This window comes from Arachis hypogaea, chromosome 13 (assembly GCF_003086295.3).
Source record: "Arachis hypogaea cultivar Tifrunner chromosome 13, arahy.Tifrunner.gnm2.J5K5, whole genome shotgun sequence".
NCBI lineage: Eukaryota > Viridiplantae > Streptophyta > Magnoliopsida > Fabales > Fabaceae > Arachis > Arachis hypogaea.
In genome coordinates this window covers 12,049,451-12,075,692 of record NC_092048.1, presented here as the reverse complement: position 1 = coordinate 12,075,692, position 26,242 = coordinate 12,049,451, and the positions used below count along the sequence as shown (strand labels likewise).

Here is a 26,242-nt window from a genome sequence, read left to right as displayed (position 1 = left end):
AGGTTAGTGAAGGCTTATATCCATACCAAGCTTCAAAAGGAGTTTTGTCTTTCAAAGCCTTGGATGGAAGTCGATTTTGAAGAAAAACGGCTGTGTTGGCCGCTTCAGCCCAAAATTCTTTAGGCAATTCCTTCTCATGCAGCATGCATCTGGCCATCTCCATTACTGATCTATTTCTCCTTTCACTAACTCCATTTTGCTCTGGAGTGTATGGGGTTGTGAGTTGATGTACAATACCAGCTTCTTCACAAAATTGATCAAATTGTGTTGAGGTGTACTCCTTCCCATTATCTGATCTTAGAAATTGTATCTTGCACCCACTTTGAGTTTCCACCATATTCTTGAACTTTACAAAGACTCCAGCCACTTCATGCTTGAATTTCAAGAAAAAAATCCAGCACATTCTTGTAAAATCATCTATGAAAAGAATAAAGTATAGACTACCTTGTAACGATGGAGTTCTTTGAGGTCCTGCCACATCAGTGTGGATGAGTTGCAGCTTTTGAGAGGCTCTCCAAACTGTTTTGGGAAATGACACTCTGTTTTGTTTACCAAATTGACAGGCATTACGATTTGGCAAATGATCAGAGAGTATTGGTAGACCTTCAATCATATCTTTCCTCTTCATGTTCAGCATCCTTTGAATATGACAGTGACCAAGTCGCTTATGCCAGAGTTCAGTGGGACTGACTTGGGTGATGTAAGCTGTCTGCTCCTCCACAATTGGATCAAATGAGAAGCTTTTTCCTCTCATTTTAACCCTTAAAATCTCCCGACCGGTAGTGTCAAAGATAAGACAATGTAGATTTTCGAAAAAAACTTTAAATCCCTTTTCTAACAATTAACCCACACTAAGCAGATTTTGGTCAATGTCAGGCACATACAGAACATCTGAAATGGTTTTCATACCTGAGCTAGTTGAAATTACAATTGTTCCTTTTCCTTTTGCAGAAATATAGTCACCATTCCCAATTCTGACTTTTGAGAATTTAGCAGGCTTCAAATCCTTGAAAAGAGTTTTATCATATGTCATGTGGTTTGTACAACCACTATCAATCAGCCAGCATTCAGAACTACTCCTTGCTGAGAAGCATGTTGCCACAAAGATTTGATCTTCTTCATTTTGCTCTACAACATTGGCATTAGCTTCATGTTGTTGAAATTTGCCTTTGCAAATTACAGCTTCATGTCCAAGCTGATTGCACTTGTTGCACTTTGCGTCTGGTCTTCTCCAACATCTGAAGGGTGGGTGACCCATTTTGCCACAATGCTCACAAGGTGGGTAATTTTTCTTTTTACCTTTGTCTTTGCTTTGGCTGCTTTGACTACTTCCAACTTCATGATGCTTGGCTGGTAAAGCACCTTCAACCACGTGATCTTGTCTCATAAGCCTTCGCTGCTCTTGGGCCTGCAAGGCATGTAACACTCCTGCTAAGGTGATTTTGGACAGATCCTTCGTATTCTCCAAAGTAGTTATTGATGCTTCATATCTCTCTGGCACTGTAACTAGAATTTTTTCCACAATTCTAGAATCAGTGAATTCAGTGCCGAGTAATCTAACTTTGTTTGCAATAGAAAGCAACCTGTCAGAGTATTCTTTGATTGTCTCAGAATCTTTCATTCTCTGCATCTCGAATTCCCTCATCAAGTTGAGCACTTGCATGCCTCGAATCCTCTCATCCCCTACGTATTCTTCCTTTAAATAGTCCCAAATTGCTTTTGGTGTTTTGAGAGTCATGATTCTGGTGAAGATTATTGATGAAACATCAGTAAAGAGACATGATCTTGCCTTTGCCTTCCTTGTTTTTTTCTCCTTGTGCAATTTTATTTGAGCCATGGTAGGATTGTTTGGCAGCGGAGAAATTTCGTAATCCTCTTCCACGGCTTCCCAAAGGTCCAATGCCTCCAAATAAGACTCCATTTTAACTGCCCAAAGGTCATAGTTTTCTCCATCAAAGGTGGGCGGAGCAATTTGTGAGAGACTTGCTTCACCTTCCATTTTCACAGGCCCCGTAAGAAGAATGCTGTGATACCAGTTTGTTGGTTTATGGTATAACCAGAAATATTTAGGACAGAGATATAAGAAAAATACGTAGGTGAAAGGAATGGGAATCACACATTTTTACTTTACTGAAGCAGTACATTTATAGGATTTTAATCCATGACACTACCACATCACCACTAAACTAGGAAGTGGGATGAACAGAAACTGCCACATACCTACTAGATAAGGAAGTGGAATAACAAAAACTACTTTTCTCCTAAAGTGCAGGAACCACTAATTGACTAAAACAACAAACTGAAACAATAATAAATAAAGAAAAACTTAATGCAGTCCAAAAGCAAATAATTAACAAAAAGCAATATCACACGTTGCAAGGTCCAAAGCTCTACGAACTTCTAATGTTCTCAGATTCGACAACTGCTGCAGGCTTTGTAACAATTCAATTGGTTTGAGCCCGATCTTCCTTTCCATGTGCTTGTACTTTGTACGCACTGGTGGCCATTCACTCTTCCTAAAGGAAAGTGTCAACTTGTTCAGATGAGTTAATCGCCGTAGGCTTGACAACAACTCATGCACATTATTTTTCTTGACCGAGGAGATGTGCAAACCCAACTTTCGTAGCTTGGGAAACCTTCCTTTCTCTATCATGCGTGCAATCTCACTATTGAATTTAATCATAGAGATTGTTTGCAGATTCCACATGACTTGATCACCTGCTTTTGAACCATGCTGGCCTCGTAGGATCATGATTCCTCTACACTTTAAATGCCTAAGTTGTTTGAGGTTCCATACTCCCCTAGGGAGATATGTTGCATCATCCGGCCCATATATGTCCAAAGTTTGTAAATTTTCGAGTGTGCATATAGAATCTGGAATGACTTTGCCTCTTGTGCATATTCTTACATACCTTAAATGGATAAATAAGCCCAAGTTGGAAGGGACCTTGCTGCAAACGTTTTGCCCAAGATCTAATACCCGAACCAGTTTGAAGAATTTGAAAAGCCATTTCTTCTCCTTGTGGGTAAAAGCATACCCTTTTGGGTCAAGGCAAAACAAAGAGCGGACACATGAATGGTCATTGTTGCTTGAAGAAACGTAGCCACGCATGCCGCATTGGATAGAAAGCCTGCGTGGTTTTGATCTCCAAAAAATGTTACTATTTGTGCAAACCTCAAAAAGCTTGTCCTCTTTGCTCTCAGTTATGCAAAGATCACGAAGAAGATCATGGATGCGACATGCTTTCACATCTCCATTAACATTCACTCGCGATGCTTGAACCAAGCTACGATCAATGAGCTCATACAAGTAATCTTCTGCAACTTCCTCTACATCTCTGTTCCCAGTTTGTTGAATAAATCCCTCAGCAACCCATTTTTGTAGCAATGGCCTTACAGAGATCTCACAATCTTCAGGGTAGATCCCCAAATACAGAAAGCAGGGCTTTAGTCTCCTAGGCAAGTTGTCGTAGCTGAGTTTGAGTACAATGTCCTTGACTTGGGTCTCATCTTGAGTAAGATACCAGTTGACATGTCCCACAACTTTGGACCATTCCTTGTATGACTTCCCCTTGTTTGCCAGTAACCCTCCCAAAACAACAATGGAGAGTGGCAAACCGCCACAACTTTTGACCATCTGTTTTCCAAGATGCTCTATATCAGAAGGACACTCTTCTCCTCGAAACACTTTCCTAGAAAAGAGTTCCCAACTTTCATGATCACCGAGTAATTGAAGGTAATAAGGAGGATAATATGGACTTGTATGGGATGCCACCTCTTTCAAACGGCTAGTAATGAGTATTTTGCTACCATTATTGTCATTTGGAAAAGCATCTTTTACATCATCCCAGTCTTGAGTCTTCCAGAGGTCATCAAGGACTACCAGATACTTTTTCATGCTCAAGAAATTCCGCACCCTGAGCTTTAGTTCGTCCACACCCAAGCTAGAGAGGCCACCTGGTTGTATTTTCCGCACCATGAGCTTTAGTTCGTCCACACCCAAGCTAGAGATATCACCTGGTTTCTGTATTCTCTTGTGTTTCTTTCCCTTCTTTTTCTTCCCAAGCTCGCTCTCAGCGTTAGGCATCAAACAGTTGATAAGGCGAAGCAAAAGCTCCTTAACTCGGCAGTCATTTGACACATAAACCCATGCACGACAATGGAAATATGACATCACCTCATCCGTGTTATAGACCTTTCGAGCAAGGGTGGTTTTGCCCAACCCACCCATACCGATGATGGACACAACGTTGCTTTGGGAACTCTCTTTCTTAAGCAGCTGGATCACTGCCTTGGATTCACCAACAAAACCAACTACATCATGCTCCTCCACATTTCTTCTTCTCCTGTGCAGCAACAGCACCTTCTCCTCGTCCTCTATTGCTGATGATGATTCACCTTCTTGTTGAAAGACATCGCTGAGCTTCATCTTGTTCTCTCTTATGTCATTGACAGTGGCTTTTATGCTGTCTATTTTCACAACCACATCACGGAGCAACTTTCCATGTTCAAAACCACGGAGCATCTTCCCCAGCATGGTTCGACGTCTGTGCATAGCCACGTTGACAACAAAGGTGTCGATGACATCCTCAGCTTGGTGCGCAACATCTCTGATCTGACGAAGAATTTCTTTGTAAATTTCTTTCTTGGTTTTCCCTTCAGATGTTTTGAGGAACACGTTTATCAGGCTGAGCTCATTTTGAAGGGTTGTAACCCTGTTATCCACGCCACATAGCAGATTGGCTTCACGTGCTAGCAATTGGGACAAGTTGTCTAGGACAAAGGAAATCACACTATCTGCCATCGAAGGGGTGTGTATGTAAGTAAGGAACGGATTGAATTTGTGTTTAGAAACTGAACTGATGATGGTTGATGTAGGAAACTGATGTTTGGGAAGGACTGAAGAGTGAAGAGCGATCTAATAAAATCTTTTCCTAAAATCTCTGTCAAGTTAAGATTGAAGTAAGGAGAAACACTGTGTGAAGTGTGAATGGAAATTAAAGTGGAATGTAATAATGCAGTTGATAAAATTATTCCAGACAGCTTTATTGTACCTTTGTCTTCTCCTCAATGCCTCAACTATATATGCAAAACGTTAAGCTGCATTATTGCACCTTCTACATAGGATGCTGTTTCCAGTTTACTTTTACTGCATTATTACTATATCTTCTCAAATTTACTATTTTCCATTGTTTTCTTTAACCACTCTATAACTTTATCCTGCGCTTCTACATGTACTTGAGGATCTATCTTAGATTGAATATGGAATTATACACAGGTATATGATTCAAATCCGCGCACAAAATTAATATTATAAACTTTTTATATATAATTTTTTAGATAATTTACATGATAGATGATTTTTTATTTTATAATTAATCAATGTAACTCTTAAAATAAAGTATTGTAAAATATATATTTTTTTGCAGTCACATGAAAAATAATTCCTGCAATATTACAGAATAATAATTAAAAATCAATAATTAAAGTTCGTCATATGTAATGTTTTGTAGTTATTTTCTTAGTATTGTTGTATTTGATTATTTTGTACATATAACACTAAACAAACTTACAAATCAAATATGAATATTGGTTTGTTTCTTTAATGATATACTCTATGGTGTAATTTTGATGTTATGTTAAAATTAAAAGTGATTGGAGAGATTTTTAAAAACTCATGTGCGAAATTATGAGATCAATTAAGTAATACTAGTAAAAGTGTTGTTGATAATATAATAAGTAGATCATAATTATATGTAATTTAAATATTTTTAATTAAAAATTATTATTATTATTATTTTAATAGCATTTAATAGCATTTAACTGTTACTTTATAATTAAAATGTTTAATGATAAGTAGTAAATTTAATTAATTAAGAGTATTGATTAAGGATTTTTTTTTAATATTAGAGAGTTTTTTTTTTTTTTGGATAATTGACACATTTAAAATAGATGATATGGACTAATAGTAAGAAATATTTTTTTCATGATCGCCACTTATTTAAAATAGTTGATATGACACATGGAAAGTAACTATATGGCATAAGTTTATTTCATAATAATTTAGTATTAATTTTTATATAATAAAAATAGACAGATAAATAGATAGATAGATCGTAAGATTAATTTATTTAAATTAGCATCATAACAAGAAGAACAAATTGTAAGATTGATTTATTTTACTTTTCGGATTATATTTTATACACTACTATTATAGTATATCTATTTATATGTATAATTTATATGTATAAATAAACGAGCAAAATTATGGATGAATTTTCAAGTGAAACATTGAAAAGAACCATGCCATAGCAATACACAGGTAAATAATGAGTTCCTGGGATGCATAATGCATCAAGTGAAAAACAAAACCAGCAATTTTGTTAATCATTAAATTCCAGAGTTGAATGTAGTACATCAAACCTTTCATTTTCGGAGGATGAAATGTATCAGGAATTCATAATACATATATTGATTCTGACCCAAAATAAAAAAGAAAAGAAAATGAAACTGAAAGAAAAGTGGTTCAAACACAACAATTTCTGGTTCTGAATTCCATAAAAATAGGAATTACCCTTTCTGATTATGAGCTCATGCCCATCCTTCATTTCCATATCTTTTAGTCTCATACATAATGCTTCAGAAGGTAGCTAAATATGCACTTGTCTTAGAGCAACCAAAGGCCACAAATTATTTGAGAATCATCTTGTTCGGCTGATCCGAATCCATACTTAGAGGATTTGGAGCCTAAGATTACAGCTTCCATAAACCGTAGGCTCCAAAGACCAGTAATTATGGACGATATCAAAAGAGCTACATTTAGTGTTCATGTTCAGAGTGTTCCTGGTGATGACGGGTTTACAGCTAAGTTTTTTCACTTTTTTTGGGATATAGTTGGAGGTGACGTTTTTAAGGCAGTGAGAAGTTTCTTTCACAGTGGCAGAATTTTAAAAAGCTTCAATCATACTCAAATTTGTTTGATTCCAAAAGTGCCAGATGCCAGTGACATGACTCAGGTACGACCGATCAATTTGTCTTCAGTTATGTATAAAATTATTTCTAAAGTTATGGTGCACTGATTACAAGGTATTATGAATAAAATTATAAGTCCAAACCAGAGTGCGTTTCTCAAAGGAAGACTCATTTCAGATAATATTCTAATTGCCCACGAATGTATGCACTATTTGAAAAATAAGAGAAGTGGGGCAGAGCATGAGATGGCTATTAAACTAGACATGAGCAAAGCTTATGACAGGGTTGAATGACATTTTTTATGGTATATTATGGATAAACTGGGGTTTGATGCTAAATGGATTAACTGGACTAAGGAATTGGTAACGACTGTTTTTTACTCTGTTGTTGTGGAAGGTCAACCTTTTGGCTATTTTAGGCCAAATAGAGGCATTCGACAGGGTGACCCCCTATCTCCATATCTCTTTCTTTTTTGTGTAGAAGGGCTTTCCTTCTTGCTACACAAGGCAGAGCAAAACAGATTAATTCAAGGAGTTCAAGTTAATCGGAGATGCCAAACAGTTAATCACCTTTTGTTTGCTGATGATTTAATCATTTTTTGCAAGAGCGCACCTAATACAAGTCAAAGCATTCTAGAATTGCTAGAGACCTATGAGGGTTTCAGTGGGCAAAAAGTCAATTTGAATAAGTCGGCTATCTTTTTCAGTCACAACACACCTCAGAACACAAGACTAGCAGTTGCTCAGACACTAAATATTGAACATATCGGAGCACAAGACAAATACCTGGGACTGCCCTCTATAGTTCAAAAATCAAAGAAAGCAACCTTTGGAGCTATCAAGGATAAAGTTCAGAAGAGGATTATGGGTTGGAAAAGAAGTCTATTGTCATCAGGTGGCAGGCACACGCTATTGAGAGCGGTGGGGGAGGCGATTCCTATTTATACACTCTCTTGTTTCAAGCTCCCGGACACGCTGTTGACTGAGATTCATAGCATGTTCTCGCAATTTTGGTGGGGTCAAAAAGGCGCAGAACGAAGAATTGTATGGATTAAATGGGACACAATGATGAGACCGAAGAAAGATGGAGGGCTGGGGATCAAGGATCTAAGGACGCAAAATTTGGCTTTATTGGGCAAGCAATGTTGGCGTCTAATGAAATACCCTAATTCTACTATATCAAGAATGCTCAAAGCTAAATATTTCAGATATACAGATTTCCTACATGCAGAGATAGGAAGCGTACCGTCGTAGGGTTGGAGAAGTGTTCTTGAAGGGCGCAAGGTGATCGAGAAAGGCTTGTTATGGAAAATAGGCTCCGGCACTAATGTTCGCATCTTCCATGACCCTTGGCTCCCACCACTAGTTTCCCTTAATGTCCCTCAAAATGCACTCACAATCCCGCCAAATCTGCAAGTGTATTACGTTAGTGCGTTACTAAATCCTGATAGAAGCTGGAATAGAAATCTGATTGAGTCGATTTTTTCAGTTGATATATGCAATAAAAATTTTTTAATCAAACCAAGAGAGGAGGAGGATGAAGTTAATTGGTGCTAGACAAAATCTGGTATATATGAAGTTGGGTCAGGATACAAAATTGCTTATGGATTCTTTCATTCTCCTACTTCATTGAGGCTCCAAAACATACACAACAGAGTCTGGAATAGCATTTGGGAGTTGAAATTACCACATAAAATTAAGATTTTTCTATGAAAAAGTCTTCATGAAAAGCTTCCAGTGTTGCAACAAGTTCACAGCCGGTTCGCATCCACTCCTGCCACTTGTCCAAGATGCATGTTGAAGGCTGAATCAATTTCTCATGCTTTGTTTCAATGCCCCCTGTCTTCAATAATATGGAGCCTAAGCTTAATAACCCCTGACCTATGGATGAGAGAAGAAGAACCTTTTTGACGGTAGACAAAAGACCCTCCTCATAGCGGCGCTGTGTTGGAGCACTTGGAAAGCGAGGAATCGGTGTGTTTTTGAGAAGGTAATAAGCCCGGCACCAGAGATAGTGAAAGAAGCCAGCAATTTAGTGTGTGAACTCGTGAGCCATACCTGATAGATGCTACTAATTTTCTTTACTCTTACTTTACTCTTCTTTAAACTCTTAGTCTTTCAGTCACAGTTGGTGATAAATGGGAATACCCAATTCTTTTGTACTTCCTTATGAAAACACTTTTACTTTATATTAATAAAATAACATTTATCTTTGAAAAAAAAATAAATGTGAAGCTTCACTTCCATTATAATAAAGATCGAAAGTCCATTTGACAGATTGTCGACCCAATGAGTCTACGATCTGCACGAGTAAAGTAACTTTTAAAATTTTTCAAATGGACTCTAAGTCTATTAACATGATTTTCACAAAAATATAATAGAGTTCAATCATTAATATAAAATAAAATGAGTGCTACACATACAAGTCATTTGGTTTATAAGTCATTATACAAGTTGGGAGAAACTTAACAAAAAACACGCTGACCCATATACGATTTTCATGGCGTGTTCCTCCTTCTCCTCCTTTTCTTCCTTCTTCTTCTTCTTCTTCTTCTCCTCTTCTTCCTTCTTCTTCTCCTTTTTCTTCTCCTACTCTTCTTCTTCTTCCTCTATGAAAACGAGTTTCTTGTCAAATTTGATCTCCTTCATGCGTTCTCTCTTTGTCTTTCATTCGTTGTTTTATCTGTGTTTATCACTGGTATTCTTGCTTCGTTTTTTTTTTTTATTTTCATGATTTCTGAAATCAAGCTTTGAAATCGTTTTGAAGATAATGGAACTTCAGAAATACACCCAAACGATTACAGAAATACACCCAAACAATTACAGAAATACACTCAAACGGTCACAGGAATTTACCCAAACGATTATAAAAATACACCAAAGGATTACAGAAATACACCCAAAGGATTACGAAAATACACCCAAAGGATTTAAGAAATACACCCAAAATTCGTTGAAGTACACCTTATGCATAATTCAGAACTCTTTCTCTTTCTCCTCCTCATTTTCTGCTGTTTCTTCTTCTTCAAAAACGATTTCAGGGTTTGATGTCAAAAAACAATGGAAATCGAGAATAACGAAGAAAGAAAACAGAGAGAAAAGCACGTAAAAGAAGAAGGAGAAAGAGAAGGCAAGAAACGAAAGAAAAGAAAAAGAAGAAGAAGAAGAAGTGGAAGAGGAAGAAGAACGTGTAGCAAGAAGAAGAAGAAGGTGCAGAAGATGAGGAGGAAGAAGATGAAAAACGTGTGGTCAAGAAGAACGAGGAGAAACACGACGATGAAGATGAAACACTTCAAAAACGAAGAAGAAGAAGAGGCACGAAAAAAGAAGAAGGAGAAGAAAAAGAGGAGACATGGAAAAAGAGAAAGAAGAAGAAATAAATGACTTGTATGACTTGTATGTGAAAAGACTTGTATGTGGAGAATTTCTCATAAAATAAATACAAAGTTCATTGCATAATCCCAATTGAATAGAAACCGTTAGTTAAATATAGGTTCACATGATTTTTCCTTTACACATTAGTGAACCATCTGAATTGAAAAATTCAGTTATTTAACAGAACTTGTTTGTACAGGATGAACTGACAACGTCATTAGTACAACAGTGTCAAAGGTCTCAATGTGATGTGCAAAGAATAGCTGAGACTTCTGGGGACAATGAAGCACTTCTTTTTGAGGCATTGAATCTGAATGATGAGATTCAAAAGGTTCTAACCAAGTATCAAGAATTCAACAAGCCTACAGCTCCTCCTGCTCTGCCTACATTTACTCCACTCCAACCGGTCGAGGCAGAGGAATCACCCGGCCGGAACACAACTGAAGATGATGATGATGATGATGATGCCTTGATTAGGAAGCCAAGTGATTCAAGGGTTGGATTGAGCCATGATGACATGATGCATGATCTTGATGAGATGATTTTTGGCAAAAGAGGTGTTGGAGATGATCCTACCAACCACCACCAATCATCAAAGCATGATCTCATCTCCTTCTAATTATTTATGTTTGCAACAAACGACACATAATCTTAATTAGTTATATACTTAATTACTAGTTACTTCTATAATATATTAGATCATGGTTTTGAACTTTGTTCTTCAAACTCTGTTGATTTGTTTAAATTGTACCCTATAAATATATATAAAGTTGAAAAAATATAAATTAAATGCGAGGCATCACTTTTATTATAATATATAAAAGTAAGAATAAAATAATATTATAATAAACTAACAATATTTTAATTCTTAAGTTTTTTTATAAACGGTTTTATATATCAATGCTAAATCTATTTTGTAGTAATTAGTAAGATAGAGAATAACATTAAATATCATATTTTTTAAATTATATATTAAATTATATTATAAAATGTAACTTGCAATATTAAAGTTAAAAGTATTACTACAACACACTGCTATTATCATATATGATCATACAAAAAGTTAATGGCAACTTAATGCATAAGTATTTTTGTGTTAATGTACGCTGTCTAACTTAATAATTATATCAATGTTGTTTTTATGACTTAAATCCGTAACTTTAAAATTATACAGAAACAATTTAATTTTTATTTTAAGATTTTTTTTTTCATACAAAAAATTAATAGTCATAACATAATTTACTGTTCACTGTATACTATACTTTTGTTTTTGATATAGTACATATTTTATTGTCTATTGTATAAGTATTATTCAGTATTATTCACCTATACGATTACTGTCTATTTATGTAGTTTTACAGCATCCACAGTTTTATTTGTTATAGTTACTTACTAGAGATACTGAAGGTATTTAATGACCTAAAGAGTTTGAATCTATGGTTACTTTTAAGTTCTTTTAATTTTTAATTTTAAAATAGATTCTGTTAAGTCTATAAAAGTGATTATATAGGAGATAAAATTTTTTTGACTCATAACGAACGAATTAGAAATAGAATAGAAAAGAAAAAAGTACACAATTATATATCTTAGTTCAACCACTTTATGTACGTAATATAGTCTATATTCAATTTTTATCATAATTATAGTAGAATTTTTACTATCTTTTAAAAGATTTACATTCACCAATTTCCTATGATCATTTCTAATCCTATTCGAGATAAATTAAACTTTCTAATCAAGCTTGGTTTAACTAGATTCACTTCCTAGACTTCCAACACTAAGTACTCACCCAACTTAGCAAGAGATATCTCTCATGTACAAAAAACAAAATAAAAACAAATTACAAAAGAGATTGACATAATCTTTGACTTTTTTTCCAAGCTAACTTTCATTGTTTTTTTTCTCAATAGTTTTCTCTAAATCCTCACATATATATCTTTTGGAAAAGTATTTGGAACCAAGAGGTTACCAGCCAAAAACTAAACAAAACTATATTAATTTATATTAATAATTAATTTTAAATTTTTTAAATTTAAAATTTAAAAAATTTAAAATTCATTAACTAAACCTAATTGAAACCTATAAAAACCTTCCTCCTCTCTCTCACATTAATCTATCCACCTCTAACAATCACACACAGACCTCTCTCTCTCACCGTCAAGCTCTTTCCGCCTCTCCACCGCAACCCACTCCTCCGATGGCTTCCGCTTCTATTTTGTAGCAGTGAACATAACATTCCGAAACACAGCAAGGACAAGCAAGCACCAAGCAGTTGCCCTTAGAAGCGGAGCCGACTTATCAGCCTTCTACATGTGCAGCTTCAAGGGCTACCAAGACACACTCTACGCCCATTCCATGCGTCAATTCTACAGCGACTGCCACATTTATGGCACCGTTGATTTTATTTTCGGTAACGCCGCCGTAGTCTTCCAAAATTGCAACATCTTCCCTCGCCTCCCTATGACCGGCCAATTCAACTCAATTACCGCACAAGGCAGAACCGATCCCAACCAAAATACCGGAATCTCCATACACAACGCAACGATTCGACCCGCTGACGATTTGGCCCCTCGCGTTGGTGTTGTGAAAACGTACCTTGGTAGGCCGTGGAAGCAATACTCGAGGACGGTTTTATCGAAAAATATAAAAAAAAAACATTCATTTAATATGAAAAAAAACATCATAATACTTAACAAAAGAAATATTCAATTGTATTTTAGCAAAAATAATTAACTATCTATAAAATTTAAAAAAAATATAAAATTTTTAAAGAAATAGACACATTCACATTTGCAATACAAAAAAATTCGAAAAATATATAAAAGAACATCCATTTAGTATGAAAAAGAAACATTCTGATACTTAACAGAAGAAACATCCATATATATTAACTCGTATAAATTTTGGATTCACCAAAGATATTTTGGCTGGTTTTTTGCTAATACCCTTTTGGTTCCCTAGCATTGCTCATATCTTTTTCATTGAATAAAATTAAAGAAAGATAACTGAAGAACCAGAATATTCAATAGAGAAACATGAAGAAGAAAAAATGAAACAACTCGAAAGCTATAAGCATAATTCAATTTTAGAACTCTCAAATGTTGCCTTTCGTCTTGACAGAATGCTTCTTTTAATATAGATATATTGCTTTCAAAACTTCAGACCTTAGTGGTAAAGTTGCTTGGGGGGTTTAGATTTATGGATTCTCTCTCCTTGTCTCAATCTTTAGCTGATTACTCTCTTTTTGTATGGAATAATGTCTCCAAAACTTAATTAAAAATATGAGTCAACACTTTTAATATTAAACCATTTAAGTTCTTCTTCTTCTCCCAAAAAATTTAAGCAGAGAATCAGAGTTGAAAATCAGAGTTAAAGAGCGCAGAGTCACTAAAGAGATGGGCAACAACAAAAGTAGTGTTAATGTTCTGAAAATTTCAATGTGTTTGGCAAATCTATATCCTTAATTTTGTACTTTATCTCCCAAATTTCATTATTAATCCTTGGATATAAATAAGAAAAAGCAACCTCTCTTTTTTTTTCTTCTTATTTGAATGGTGTTTGTTCTCCAAAAGTAGTTTCAACAAATTATTATGTGTGCATAAAAATAATAAATTAGTTTTTTTTTTAAACGTTCTTTAATTGATTTGACTTAGTCTCCAATTTTTTTTTCTTTATTTTTCTCTTTGATGCTTAATAAAAAAGTGAAGCACTTTTTCATTTCAAATTGAATGAGTTCTAAACTAGTTTACTTGACGTTTTGCAATGTTGGGCATAGTTCAACAATAAGTTCTTTTGTCCAAAAACCTTTTTCAATTGTCTATGTTGGGCCAAGTTCAGCCCAATTTATTTAATATATTAAACTTTATTATGGGCCTATACAATAAAACACACTAAATAATTTTAGACTTTTAATCTAATCATATGCAATGTGCCTGTCATCACTAAAAATATAATTATTATTTTTTAGATTCAACAGATACTTTACGTCAATTTTGGTGAGCTTTCACTCACACTTATAGTGTTTAATCCGCTAAAGAGTGTATCCGGCTCTAATTGTTCCTGACAGAATGAGGAGCGATTTATAAAATCTTTATCACGATAAGATTGTAAGTGGACGAAAATTAATGTGAAATAGAAAAGTGCAGTTGATAATTGTTTTGTATCTTTTGGAAAGATGAATAGTTGGTTTCTTTGTCTTCTCCTCATTGACTCCGAGTCAACTATGCAAAACGCTAAGGTGTGTATTATTGTGTGAAGTCTAAATAGGATGCTATTTTGTATGAATTTCTATTGTAGTTGAGGACCTACCTGAGAGCAATGCAGCAAGTTTGTTATCATTCAGTAGATGAGTAGACGTAAGTTGGACTTGGAGGCTCAAGTCACATCAACTTATGCATTATCAAACACAAACACACCTATGGAAATAAGAATATTATATGGTGAAATTACTAAAATACTGGTCCCAATTCAGAAAAGGAAGGAAGTTGCCATAATAATTCATTATGCAAAAGGATACAATGAAGTTGGCTTTTGGCTTCCGATGTCACTTGCATTATTATTTACAACAATTGAAGCTGTGAATTCAATGGTTGTGCTAGAATTTCTTGTATTTTTGTCATCATGTGTCATGTTAATATTATCATCATGTCAGTTTACACATCAAACTTGATTCAAATTTTAAATTCTAAATTCTAAATTTTAATAAAGATATTAATAAATTGGTGCCAAACTTTTTAAGGGAAAATGTTAATGTCCTAATTATTTGGCTGTTTTTTTAGGATAAATTCTTAAATGGTGTTAAATTTGTTATAGATAAGTATTATATTTTAGTGTTATAGAGACTACTATACACAAAATCAATCTAATCATGTAAAAACTGATCCTATTAAAATAACAGATTCAGTTACTTCCTTGTCAAGATAGCTAACATAAGTGATTAAGTAAAAGGCAAGTGGTTGAAACGTTGAAGTTGAGGAATCGCCCGGACGGCACAAAAATGAAGAAGATGATGACTAAGTATAAGGTGTTAGAGATGCTGCCATAAAACATCATCTCATCTCCTTCTGATTATTTATGCTTGCAACAAACAACACATAATCAGAAAGTATATATTACTATTAGTTACTACTATAATTTTTGGAAAAGTAAAAGTATAAGTAACCAACAACATTTTTGAACAATATATGAACAATGTGAATTAATAAATTTAAAAGAGTAAATTAATCTTAAAAATATCGCTGTAGATAAGTGGCTCTATTAGGGCTTTTCAAACTATGCTCTGCTAGGGTTAGTAGAGTAATCCTTATTTTCACACAAGTCAACCCTCGAGTGAAGTTTTCATACTTTGACCAGTGACTAGTGATTGCAAATAGTTATCTATTAATGGCGGACCTTGGAGGTTCATCTAGGAAAGGAAGATCACGGGGATTGGAGGAAGAGGAGGTTGTGGTGGGTTTTGAAGACAAAGACATTGCGGAAGGGCTACAGAAATGCTCACAAAGTCTTGTTGGGAGAATATTAGCAGACCGAGCATTTAGTGTTGGAACAATGGAATCAGCACTGTTTTCTATATGGGGACAGCCAGCAGGTTTCAAAGTGCAAAGTCATGGAGGTAATCTCTTTCAATTCTTTTTTGCAAATGAAATGGATGTGCTAAGAATTGAAAAAGGAGCACCTTGGTTATTTAAGAACTATATCTTGAACCTAAGGAGATGGAGGCAAGGAGTAGCAATCGAGGAAAAAGAATTTGCATATGTTTCAATATGGATCCAACTTTGGGGTTTGCCAGAATACTGCAAAATCAAAGAATTAGGACGAAAGGTGGGTGGTGCCTTGGGAGAGGTTTTGGATGTGGACATTTTTATTATAAAGGGGAAGGAGGAGTATAGAATAGTTAAAGTCCAGATCAATTTAGATGTAACAAGGCCGCTAAGAAGAATTCTGAAGATAGCAGGTCCGGATGAGAGAGTTATTGAATTAAAATTACGATATGAACGAATCAGTAATTTTTGCAATTATTGCGGACAGGTGGGACATGAGGTACGCGGATGTCATGAGCAATTGAAGGACGCTGTGAACGGAGAAGTGGAGGAAGAGTTGTGGGGGGGGATGGCTGCGAGCTGAACAGAGCGGAAGGAGGATAGGTATCGAGAAGCAAAACACCAACTGCTATAACAGTAAGGAGGAGACAGAAGGAGTATCCCGAAATCAGAATCCTACACCAGTTAACCTGCTTAAAGGCCTATCAAATTTATCTATGAGGGAAGAGACTAATAAGGAGTGTAAGGAGAATGAGGAGATCCAAAGCCAGCTGAAGATACAAGGGGGAAGGGTAAAAATGCAGCTGCTGAAGGAAATTGTTGTAAATGAGAATGTCTCAGATAACTTCCTGCTGGAAAATGCAACAGAGATGCAGGAGAATCAGATATTACAGCAGCAAAATCAATTTTGTTTTACTAGCAGAAGAAATAAGGAGAATGTTGAAATTGGAGGGAGGCAGAAATTGAAACAAATGGCGAGGAAAAATCAAAAACAAAGTTCCTTTGCCGGATCTAAAAGAAGCACGGAGGATATGGAGGGGAGGAAAATAGTAGCTGGAAATAAAAAGCTCTGTCAATCAGAAGAACAACCTATGGAGATGGGAAAAAGTGCCACCCGACAAGAGGCACCCACCACTCCATGAAGATGATCATGTGGAATTGTCGGGGTTTGGAGAAACCCCTGACAATTCACAGCATGAAAGGGTTTTGTAAAACCCATTCCCCCGAGGTGTTATTTTTGAGTGAAACTAAAAATAATACCTTGAATGTGGAAAGGACTATTCGAGGAGCTGGATTCACTAATCTATTCTGTGTTGAACCAAGAGGACAGGCCGGAGGTTTGGTGGTAGCTTGCAAGGATGAGGTCGATGTGCAGATTTGCCAACATGATGACTTCTACATTCACTACAAATGGGAAGACCCTAAATTGCAGAAGGTGTGGGATGTAATTGGAGTGTATTTGAGCACAGATGACAGGCTAAGAAGTGAGCAGTTTATCAAACTACTAGAGGTGTTGGAATTGTGTGGTGAACTCAAATTAGTAATAGGAGATTTTAACGCAATAGTGGCACAACATGAGAAAGAAGGTGGAAGAGTTAAGCCAGCAACTTCAGTTCAGAACTTCATAGACTTTATTAATGGAGGAAACCTATGTGATCTTGGATATGAGGGGCCAAAGTACACCTGGTCTAATAGACAATTCGGTAGTGCACTGGTCAAGGAGAGACTGGATCGGGGATTGGTCTCTAATGAGTGGAGAAATTCCTATCCGACGGCCTTAATATCGCATCTAAGTGAAGTCGGATCAGACCATTGTCCTTTGCTCCTAAATTCTGTGGCAACGCTAATTAAAACCAAGAGGAGATTCATGTTTCAAGAGCGATGGTGCGAGAAGGAAGAAGTGGTCAACTTAGTAAAGGCAATATGGGCGGTGGAAGGTGAAGGGTCCCCAATGTATAAATTGTTCCAGAAATTAAAACAATGCAGGCATGCTATTGTCAATTGGCAGAAGACGACGACCTCAAACTCACAAACCCATATTGCTCTATTATTGGGTAAGCTGGAAGCGGAGAAAAGCAAGGGTATAGGAGCGAATGGACTGGTTATACGTCAATTGGAAGAGGAACTGGAGGAGGCCTACATGATGGAGGAAAGGTACTGGAAGGAAAAACCCAGGGTTCAGTGGCTTAAGTGGGGTGACAACAACACAAAGTTCTTTCATTCCAAGTTCCAAACACGGAATAGAAAGAATCGTATATCTAGATTGACAAATGATGAAGGGGAGAGTAGAGCAGATCCAGAAGGAATAGCAGGCATTGTCCAAAATTATTTTGAGGATTTATTCAAATCCTCTGATCCGAAGGACCCTGCGGATGAAATAGAGGATGTACCAGTAAAAATTGAAGCCAGTATCAATAGAAGACTCACTAGACCAGTTACAGAAAAGGAGGTAAGAGATTCTGTTTTTTCAATAAATCCCTTTTCTACTCCTGGAGATAACGGTTTTACTGCCAAATTTTATCAATTTTTTTAGGATGTTATAAGGACTGATGTGATACGGCAGTGGTTAGCTTCTTTTCGGGGGGTCATTTATTGAGAGCTTTTAATCACACCAATATTTGTTTGATTCCAAAGGTCTCTAATGCTGATACTATGAAGCAAATTCGGCCTATTAGTTTGAGCAGTATTTTCTATAAAATTATTTCTAAGATCCTAGTGCATAGGTTACAGAATGTCATGGATAAAATCATTAGCAACAATCAGAGTGCTTTTATTAAAGGCCGACTTATTAGTGATAATGTTCTAATTGCTCATGAATTCATGCACTTCCTAAAAACTAAGCGGTTTAGAGAAAAGGAGATGGCTCTCAAATTAGATATGAGTAAGGCATATGACAGAGTGGAATGGAGTTTTGTCTGGGCTATGATGGAGAAGATGGGTTTTTACAAAAAGTGGGTGGACTGGTTAAAAGAGTGCGTGATGACAGTCTCTTATTCTGTTATTGTGGAAGGACAACCATATGGTTTTTTCAAACCAAGTAGAGGATTGCGGCAAGGCGATCCTCTCTCCCCCTATCTATTTCTTTTTTGCGCAGAGGGGCTCTCCCATCTGCTCCACAGAGGAGAACAGAGGCAAGAAATTGTGGGCTTGAGACTTAATCGCAGATGTCCGACTATTAGTCACCTATTTTTTGCGGATGACTCAATCCTATTTAGCAGAGCTACAGCTGAGGATTGCCAACACTTATTGAGTGTGCTACATACCTATTCCCAGATTAGTGGTCAAGTCATTAATTTAGATAAATCATCAGTGTTTTTCAGCCATAACACACCAGAGGTCATAAGAAATCAGCTGGCGGATGTATTACAGGTGCCTCATGTAGGGAATCAGGACAAATATTTAGGACTTCCCTCCGTGGTTAACAGATCGAAGAAGGCTACCTTTAATTATCTTAAGGATAGAGTGTCCAAGAAGCTTCAGCAGTGAAAACGATCTTTGCTATCAGCCAGTGGCAGAGAAGTGCTAATTAAAGTAGTAGCAATTGCTATCCCTATTTATACTTTGAGTTGTTTTAAGCTCCCAGAGATCTTAATGGAAGAACTTCATAAGATGATAATGCAGTTTTGGTAGGGACAGAGAGGAACGGAAAAGAAGATGCATTGGATTAAATGGACTGTAATCTGTAGACAAAAGTCCCAAGAAGGCTTAAACTTTAAGGACCTCAGGGCTTTTAATATGGCTATGCTCGGAAAACAGGGTTGGCGGCTGCTGACTAGACCTGACTCGCTAATTTCCAGAGTATACAGAAGTAAATATTTCAAGTATTCAAATTTTCTAAGAGCCGAATTAGGTAACAACCCCTCTTGGGGGTGGAGAAGCATGCTGGAAGGGAGAAAAGTCATAGAAAAAGGGCTTATCTGGAAGATAGGAAGGGGCAACTCGGTGAAGGTAATGACAGATTCTTGGATTAAACAGTTTCCGACATTGGCTACAATAATTCAAACAACCGACTATCCACCAGTAGAATGGGTTGAACAACTAATGACAGAGCACAAGGAATGGAACCACCAATCAATAATAACACAATTCAGTCCAGAAATTGCCCAAGCCATCTTACAAACAGAAATTATAGAGGGAGAAGACAAGCCTACCTGGTCATTGGAGAGGAGAGGCCTATATACTGTTGCTTCGGGGTATAAGGTACTTCCGGCTCAATGCAAGTCAAAGAAGCTCTGGTCCTCCTTGTGGGGTCTGAAATGTCCACCAAAAATCAGAGTTTTTTTATGGAGGTTATTTCACAATGGTTTGCCGGTTGCAAGAAGAATCTCTGAAAGGTTACCTGAGATCTCCCCAATTTGTCTGAGATGTGGCCAAGAGGAGGAATCACTACGACATTGCTTGCTAACCTGCCCACAAGCGATGGCAACCTGGCAAAATTCAAGTGTGACACCCACCAACATGAGTGATGATGATGAAATATGGAAATGGTGGCTTCAATTCAAAGAAGACTTGGAACAAAGCAGAAATAGAAAGAAGCAGATTCGATTTGTAGCTCACATTTTGTAGCAATTGTGGATAGCAAGAAATAAACTAATTTTTGAGGGTGAGAGAATTTGTCACCGGCAAATTTGGAAGCAGCTACCAAATTGGAGAATGACTTTCAAGCACTGGAAAGAGAAGGAAGTTGAGGTGTTTAGAAGAAAGATATTTTTTTTCTATTACCACGTACAGGGGAAGCCCACGTTATCCTTCATAAAGCTCTTCTCTTTTTCTTTTTCTTAAGCATTTTCTTTCTTGTCTAAGTAATAACATATTGGTTTTTTATGGGAAAGCCCATCATGAATTTTGTAAGGAGTTCACCGTGGACCCATCCTTAAGTTTCATTAAATGAAATGTTATCTTTGGAAAAAAAATTAATCTTAAATTTAATTAATAGTATTAAATTAGAGTGTAGTATATTTTTATTTAATTGGTAGTTGTTCATGTTGTTTAAAATGGTCATTGTTTACCTAATACTTCCCGTAATTTTTTAGATCATGGATTTGAATTTTGTTCTTTACATTCGGTTGATTTCTTTAAATTGCGTCCTATAAGTATATATAAAGTTGAATAATTATAAATTAAATGCGAGGCTCCACTTCTATTATAATATATAAAAAATAAGAATAAAGTAATGTTATAAGAAGCTAATCTATTTATTTATAAAAATATTATTTATACACTAAAATTAACTACTAAAATTAAGCATCAATATATTTGTATATAAATATATATGTGATTTAATTTATTTTCAATATATATATTTATATTTTAACATGTATTTTATATTAGTAACTGATTTTAGTGTATACATAACATCATTAATTTATTTATAATCTATAAAAGTTTATATGAATTCTCTATCCAATAAGTTTTAGCTATCTACTTTTTTTCTAATGATGCTACATGGAGGGGCGAAGCTTAGTATATGTGAAGGGGGCAATGGCCCCTCCCAAATAAATAAATTTTATTTATAAAATCCTCTAAATTTATAATTTGGCCTCTCCCTAATTTTATTTTTTATTCTCTATTTAATTGTATTTTGCATGTTAGCCCCCTCCTAAAAGAGGTTCGAGCTTCGCCCCTGGCTACATGCCTACATAGGCACTCTTAAACACATGGCAATATAGGAGACTAAAACTAAAAAACACTCTTACTTATTATTATTATTTAAATATAAATGACTAATTGAATGCAATAAATATATATATATATATTAAAAGTGTCATAATAATCATAACTATAAAAAATTTCAATTATAAAATATAAATATCTAAGTTTTATATTTTTTGTCTACTTATATATTGTATAAGACTCGTATTACTTCACTATTTGGTCTATTTATAAAGTATGTTGCATAATACTCTTATTTTATATTTTAATTTCATACCAATTACTGAAAACTCTTCCAAACAAGTTTAAATTTGGCATAACATCTCTTAATTAAGTACATTCAAATATATTATAATAATAAATTTATTTCATAATTTTATATCATATTTTTAGTGTTTTTTATTCTGATATATTTTTCTTAACTTTTTTTTTATTATTTACAAACAATAAAAATAACAAATAAAGAAAAAAATATAATAAAAAATATGGTTTTTTAAATAAATAAATTTAAATTTCTGAAATAATAAATTATAATCTAATTCGTATTAAATTTTAGTGGAATAAATAATTAAATATATAACAATTATATACAAATTACTAAATAAATATTTTATAAAATATTTTTAATATAAAATAATTTAAATTTAATATTAATTTATATATTATCTAATCAATCTCTAAACAATATTAAAATATACTATATAGTATAATTAATTTATCTCCCTATGCATAGCGCAAATCTCATTCTAGTAATATATAAACTAAGTTTACTATAAACTTTTATATATCAATACTGCATCTATTTTGTAATAAGATAGAGAATAGTATTGGATGTCATAATTTTTTAAATTAATTATCTAATCATAAATTATATTATAGAATGAAACATGTAATACAAGAACTATTACTAGAACACTCTGTCATATATGGTCATACAAAAAAGTTAATAGTCATAATATGATTTAAATGGACAAATATCATAATCATTTAGAAGATTTTAATGGTAACAATAACATTTAAATACCAATTATAATGATAAGTGTTAAGGCCAAATTTGATGGAAACTCAACATCTCTACTACTTCTGGATACCACTATGTTATTATGAGCTCACATTCATCCTTCATTTCCAAATTTGCTAGCGCACGAGACAATGCTTGGGAGGGTTCCACAACTTGTACTTGTCTCAGGGAAGTCAAAGACCACAGTTCATCTGGGAGATCGTCCAATCTTTCACAGTCTCTGATAAGCAAAGTTTGAAGGCATGGCATTGCACCATTGCCTAATTTCCATTTGTGAACATTCAGCCACTCCATCTCAAAAACCTGGAGCTGTGAGAAACTGCCTGCACTGCAATTAATCTCAAAGGGATCATCAAAGTCATGTGTTCCATGCAATTTCAAACATCGGAGTGTAGTAAGATTACCAATGGCATTCACCCCACCAGCATTCATGAAGCTAATGTGTCTCAAGGTTAATTTTGTAATGCATGCAGGAAACGCAATATCACACGTTGCAAGGTCCAAAGCTCCATCAACTTTTAAAGTGCTCAGATTGGACAAGTGCTGCAGGCTTTGTAACAATTCAATTGCTTTGAGCCCGATGTGCCATTCCATGTGCTCGTACTTTGTAGGCCCTGGTCGCCGTCCATAATTCTTCTTTCTAAAGACAAGTGTCAACTTGTTCAGATGAGTTAATCGCCGTAGGGTTGATAACAACTCATGCACATTATTTTTCTCGACCCAGATGTGCAAACCCAACTTTCGTAGCTTCGGAAACCTTCCTTTCTCTATCATGCGTGCAATCTCACTATTGAATTTAATGGAATGAATGGTTTGAAGATTCCACATGACTTGATCACCTGCTTTTGAACCATGGTGGCCTCGTAGGATGATGGTTCCATTACTCTTTAAATGCCTAAGTTGTTTGAGGTTCCATACTCTCCTAGGGAGATATATTGGAGGCAGCGCCGGCCCGTATATGTCCAAAGTTTGTAAATTTCCTAGTGTGCATATAGAATCTAGAATGACTTCACCACTTCTTATTCTTAAATACCTTAAATGGATAAATAAGCCCAAGTTGGAAGGGACTTTGCTGCAATAGTTTTCCCCAAGATCTAATACCCGAACCAGTTTGAAGAATTTGAAAACCCATTTCAATTCCTTGGGGGTAACATCATACCCTTTTGGGTCAAGGCAAAACAAAGAGCGGACACATGAATGGTCATTGTTGCTTGAAGAAACGTAGCCATGCATGCCGCATTGGATTGAAAGCCTGCGTGGTTTTGATGTCTCCAAAATGTTACTATTTGTGCAAACCTCAAAAAGCTTGTTCTCTTTGCTCTCAGTTATGCAAAGATCACGAAGAAGATCATGGATGCGACATGCTTTCACATCTCCATTAACATTCACTTGTGATGCTTGAACCAAGCTACGATCAATGAGCTCATACAAGTAATCTTCAGCAACATCCTCTGCATCTCTGGTCCCAGTTTGTTGAATAAATCCCTCAGCAACCCATTTTTGTAGCAATGGCCTTACAGAGATCTCAAAATCTTCAGGGTAGATCCCGAAATACAGAAAGCAGGGCTTTAGTCTTGAAGGCAAGTTGTGGTAGCTGAGTTTGAGTACAATGTCCTTGACTTGGGTCTCATCTTGAGTAAGATACCAGTTGACATGTCCCACAACTTTGGACCATTCCTTGTATGACTTCCCCTTGTTTGCAAGTAACCCTGCCAAAACAACAATGGAGAGTGGCAAACCGCCACAACTTTTGACCATCAGTTTTCCAAGATGCTCTATATCAGAAGGACACTCATCTCCTCGAAACACTTTCCTAGAAAAGAGTTCCCAGCTTTCATCATCACCAAGGAATTGAAGGTAATAAGGAGGACATGGACTCGTATGGGATGCCACCTCTTTCAAACGGCTAGTAATTAGTATTTTGCTACCATTGTTGTCGTTTGGAAAAGCATCTTTTACCTCATCCCAGTCTTGAGTATTCCAGAGGTCATCAAGGACTACCAGATACCTTGTCATAGTCAAGAAATTCCGCATCATGAGCTTTAGTTCGTCAACATTCAAGTTAGAGAGGTCACCTGGTTTCTTTCTTCCCTTTTGTTTCTTTCCCTTCATTTTCCTCCTATGCTCGTTCTCAGCGTTAGGCATCAAACACATGATGAGGCCAAGCAAAAGCTTCTTGACATTGCAGTCATTTGAAACATAAACCCATGCACGACATTTGAAATATGACTTTACCTGATCGCTGTTATAGACCTTTCGAGCAAGGGTGGTTTTGCCCAAGCCACCCATACCGATGATGGACACAACGTTGCTTTGGGAACTCTCTTCCTTAAGCAGCTGAATGACTGCCTTGGATTCACGAACAAAACCAACCACATCATGCTCCTCCACATTTCTTCTTCTCTTGTGCAGCAACAGCACCCTCTCCTCCTCCTCTCTTGCTGATGATGATTCACCTTCTTGTTGAAAGACATCGCCGAGCTTGATCTTGTTGTCTCTTATGTCATTGACAGTGGCTTTTATGCTGTCTATTTTCACAGCCACATCACGGAGCAACTTTCCATGTTCAAAACCACGGAGCATCTTCCCCAGCATGGTTCGACGTCTGTGCATAGCCACGTTTACCACAAAGGTGTCGATGACATCCTCAGCTTGGTGCGCAACATCTCTAATCTGACGAAAAACTTCTTTGTCAATTTCTTTCTTGGTTTTCCCTTCAGATGTTTTGAGGAACACGTTTATGATGCTGAGGTCACTTTGAAGGGATCTAACCCTGTCATCCACGCCACATAGCAGATTGGCTTCACGTGCTAGCAATTGGGAGAAGTTGTCCAGGACAAAGGAAATCACACTATCTGCCATTGGAGGGGGTGTGTATGTAAGTAAGGAACGGATTGATTTGTGTTTAGAAACTGAACTGATGATGATTGATGTAGGAAACTGATGTTTGGGAAAGACTCAAAAGTGAGGAGCGATCTAATAAAATCTTTTCTTAAAATCTTTGTCAAGTTAAGGTTGAATTAAGGAGAAAAAAGGTGATGGAAATTAAAGTGGAATGCAATAATGCAGTTGATAAAATTATTCCAGACAGCTTTATTATACCTTTGTCTTCTCCTCAATCCTCATTGACTCTGCGTCAACTATGCAAAACGTTAAGCTGCATTATTGCACCTTCTACATTTAAATATCAGAGTGTTGTTTTTCTGGATAATTGGCACATTTAAAATAGATGATAGGGACCAATAATAAGAAATATTTTTTTTTCATAATTGCAACTTATTTAAAATAGCTGATATGACACAATGGAAAGTAACTATATGGCATAAGTTTATTTCATAATAATTTAGTATTAATTTGTATATAATAAAAATAGATAGATAGATAGATTGTAAGATTGATTTATTTAAATTAACATCATAACAAGAACAAATTGAAGCAAATGTGCGAGTAGGATCATCGCACTTACTTTACTTTTCGCATTATATTTTATACACTACTTTTTTTTTTTTTTTTTGGGGGGGGGGGGGGGGGTTGAAATAATAGTACACTACTATTATAGTATATCTATTTATATGTATAAATAAACGAGCAAAATTAAGGATGAATTTTCAAGTGAACATTGAAAAGAACCATTCCATAGCAACACGCAGGTAAATAATGAGTTCCTGGGATGCATAATGCAT

At 35.7% G+C, this 26,242-nt stretch overlaps 4 protein-coding genes across 4 annotated transcripts; 2 read left to right on the top strand and 2 right to left on the bottom strand.

Moving 5' to 3' along the window:
* Positions 1-2,097: 2,097 nt before the first annotated feature.
* On the bottom strand, positions 2,098-5,050 carry LOC112737238 (putative disease resistance RPP13-like protein 3). Its single transcript, XM_025787041.3, has one exon. The coding sequence runs from the start codon at positions 4,802-4,804 to the stop codon at positions 2,351-2,353; it is 2,454 nt and encodes an 817-aa protein (XP_025642826.1). The 5' UTR covers positions 4,805-5,050; the 3' UTR covers positions 2,098-2,350.
* Positions 5,051-15,728: 10,678 nt separating this feature from the next.
* On the top strand, positions 15,729-16,469 carry LOC140177446 (uncharacterized protein At4g02000-like). Its single transcript, XM_072210551.1, has one exon. It carries the CDS (start codon positions 15,729-15,731, stop codon positions 16,467-16,469), a length of 741 nt encoding a protein of 246 aa, XP_072066652.1.
* Positions 16,470-17,036: 567 nt separating this feature from the next.
* LOC140177445 (uncharacterized) lies at positions 17,037-19,372 on the top strand. The gene is made up of 3 exons (XM_072210550.1): positions 17,037-18,335; positions 18,420-18,470; positions 19,160-19,372. Exons 1-3 carry the CDS (start codon positions 17,037-17,039, stop codon positions 19,370-19,372), a joined length of 1,563 nt encoding a protein of 520 aa, XP_072066651.1.
* A 3,219-nt stretch (positions 19,373-22,591) lies between these two features.
* Positions 22,592-26,001, bottom strand: LOC112737236 (putative disease resistance RPP13-like protein 3). Its single transcript, XM_025787038.3, has one exon. The coding sequence runs from the start codon at positions 25,419-25,421 to the stop codon at positions 22,632-22,634; it is 2,790 nt and encodes a 929-aa protein (XP_025642823.1). The 5' UTR covers positions 25,422-26,001; the 3' UTR covers positions 22,592-22,631.
* Positions 26,002-26,242: the final 241 nt, after the last annotated feature.

Coding starts and splice junctions, on each gene's coding strand:
- LOC112737238 (XM_025787041.3), bottom strand. CDS start 4,804: ATGGCAGATAGTGTGATTTCCTTTGTCCTAGACAACTTGTCCCAATTG.
- LOC140177446 (XM_072210551.1), top strand. CDS start 15,729: ATGGCGGACCTTGGAGGTTCATCTAGGAAAGGAAGATCACGGGGATTG.
- LOC140177445 (XM_072210550.1), top strand. CDS start 17,037: ATGTGGAATTGTCGGGGTTTGGAGAAACCCCTGACAATTCACAGCATG. Junction 18,336..18,419: donor GACCAGTTACAGAAAAGGAG/GTAAGAGATTCT, acceptor CAATTTTTTTAG/GATGTTATAAGGACTGATGT. Junction 18,471..19,159: donor GGTTAGCTTCTTTTCGGGGG/GTCATTTATTGA, acceptor ACCTATTCCCAG/ATTAGTGGTCAAGTCATTAA.
- LOC112737236 (XM_025787038.3), bottom strand. CDS start 25,421: ATGGCAGATAGTGTGATTTCCTTTGTCCTGGACAACTTCTCCCAATTG.